Source organism: Priapulus caudatus, unplaced genomic scaffold (genome assembly GCF_000485595.1).
Source record: "Priapulus caudatus unplaced genomic scaffold, Priapulus_caudatus-5.0.1 Scaffold439, whole genome shotgun sequence".
Lineage (NCBI taxonomy): Eukaryota > Metazoa > Priapulida > Priapulimorpha > Priapulimorphida > Priapulidae > Priapulus > Priapulus caudatus.
This window is the reverse complement of record NW_014577500.1, coordinates 57,003-58,860: the sequence shown is the minus strand read 5'-3', so window position 1 is coordinate 58,860 and position 1,858 is coordinate 57,003. Positions and strand designations below refer to the sequence as shown.

Below are 1,858 nucleotides of genomic sequence, written 5' to 3'. Positions count from 1 at the left end.
CACACACACACACACACACACACACACACACACACACACACACACACACACACAGCACAGCACATGGCCACGCACGCACACCACACGCAGCCACGTATTTATGCACACGCCCACACAAGCCACTGATATCGTAGGCGAGGGCATGTCCGGTGTCCTTGTGAGTAAGATTAGATAACGCAGCCTGTGCAACAACAGCGCATGCTGGCTGTGAGACTGCGGGGGGTGTGGAGAACCATATCCCCGGAGTGATACCGCATCTCATGGAACCTTCCCCGTTGACACGGACGTCAGTGTGCGTCCGGGTGGTGGTGACTAAACACCCACCCTCTAACGTCGTCCAGAACGCGTCAGCGCGACACCACTGTCTATATAAGATCAGCCGAGGCCCTACTCCCTCATAACCAGCGGCCTGCAAGCTCGCAAGTTCCACGACTAAAGAATGTTAAGTGTCTCACAACGGCACTCCAGGATGAAGATCATCCTAGCGCTGCTGCTTTTTGTCTGTGTGACACGGTGCCACGGAGATGAGAGTGACTACGCACGGCCCGTGTCTAAATGTGGGCCGGCTTCTCCTGATCCCAGAAGTGCAGTGCTGTGGTGAGTATACTAGTGCTGTGCGGATTAATCGAGCGTTGATCGTTTAGGATTCAGATATTATTCAAAAGAGCTGGAGGTTTCATGATTATATTAATTTCAATTCATATAATATTGTTGGATGCCAGGGAACGATATTGTTGGTTCGCGTTCGACCCAACTTGCCAATGGCGAGTGGAGGGAGACAAAACATGGATGTACACATTACATTTATATAGATACTACCTGTACTGTATGCCATTGGTAGGTGTTAGCCAACCGTGTGGGCCACTAGTATTGGTGTGTGCCATAAAACTAACGTGTGAACACAATCGATTGCATTTACAGTAACTTCCTACTGATCGCACCACGGTTCATGACGATGGGAACAACGCAGCAAGTCTGCATGGACTTTGTGAGGGACAGCCGCATACATCTACCAGCCATGAACATCAACATACTGCTGAAGCTTTCCACTAACATCTCAGAATCCGACGTCATAGCATCGACCCAGCTCCACAACCAACATGTGAACGGTAGGTGCACGCGGCGTGCGGAGTCACTGCACGGATGTATACAAATTCCATGACAATCAGGTAAAAACAGCACAAGTTACAGGATCTACAATATTTCCACAAAAATGTTGTTACCATGGCAACGATGACTCCGCCCACACCAAAAACGATTGGCGTCTTCGCTTTATCATAACGCACCTTCATGCCAAATTTGAAGATGATCCGAGATCGGGTAAAAACTGCCCACCAGGTCACTGCGACCTTTATTTCACCTTTACCTTGACCTTGATCATATTTCTCTTCCGCTCTCCAACTCAGCCCCTAATTGACCTAGCGCGACCAAACTTGGTATGCTTACACATCTTGGGGAGAAGGTCTGTCGCATACCAAAACCACCACTGCCCTTGACCTTAGTTTGACCTTCACCGTCGACTTACATTTCCTCTTCGGCCTCCTAGGGTAACCAGATTCCATATACTTGCACATCTGAGGCACACCAGTTGTCTAACAAACCTTTGTCTTTGTGACTTATTTAACTTTACCTGCCTTCTACGTCCTTACAGAGATATTCCATTCATACTAGATCACGGGGGATACATGTAGTTGGCGACAACTGCTCGTTTCTAGTTTCGAACGCCATCGCTAAGAAACATCAAAGCGGGTATAGCGCCATCTACCGTCACAAATTGTGATTCATTTTGGTTTATAAAATTAAATTATTATTGCGATATACAGATGGCAACCGTGTGCTACCGCCTAGAAAAACTCAT

General features: G+C 47.8%; 1 protein-coding gene across 1 annotated transcript in view; it reads left to right on the top strand.

The window, feature by feature from the left end:
- Positions 1-55: 55 nt before the first annotated feature.
- LOC106810412 overlaps positions 56-1,858 on the top strand; it is a 7,264-nt gene continuing 5,461 nt past the window's right edge. Inside the window, exons 1-2 of the mRNA XM_014813764.1 lie at positions 56-597; positions 922-1,109. Coding sequence (XP_014669250.1) covers positions 440-597; positions 922-1,109 — 346 coding nt within the window. The 5' untranslated portion in view covers positions 56-439. The remainder of the gene's footprint in view (positions 598-921; positions 1,110-1,858) is intronic.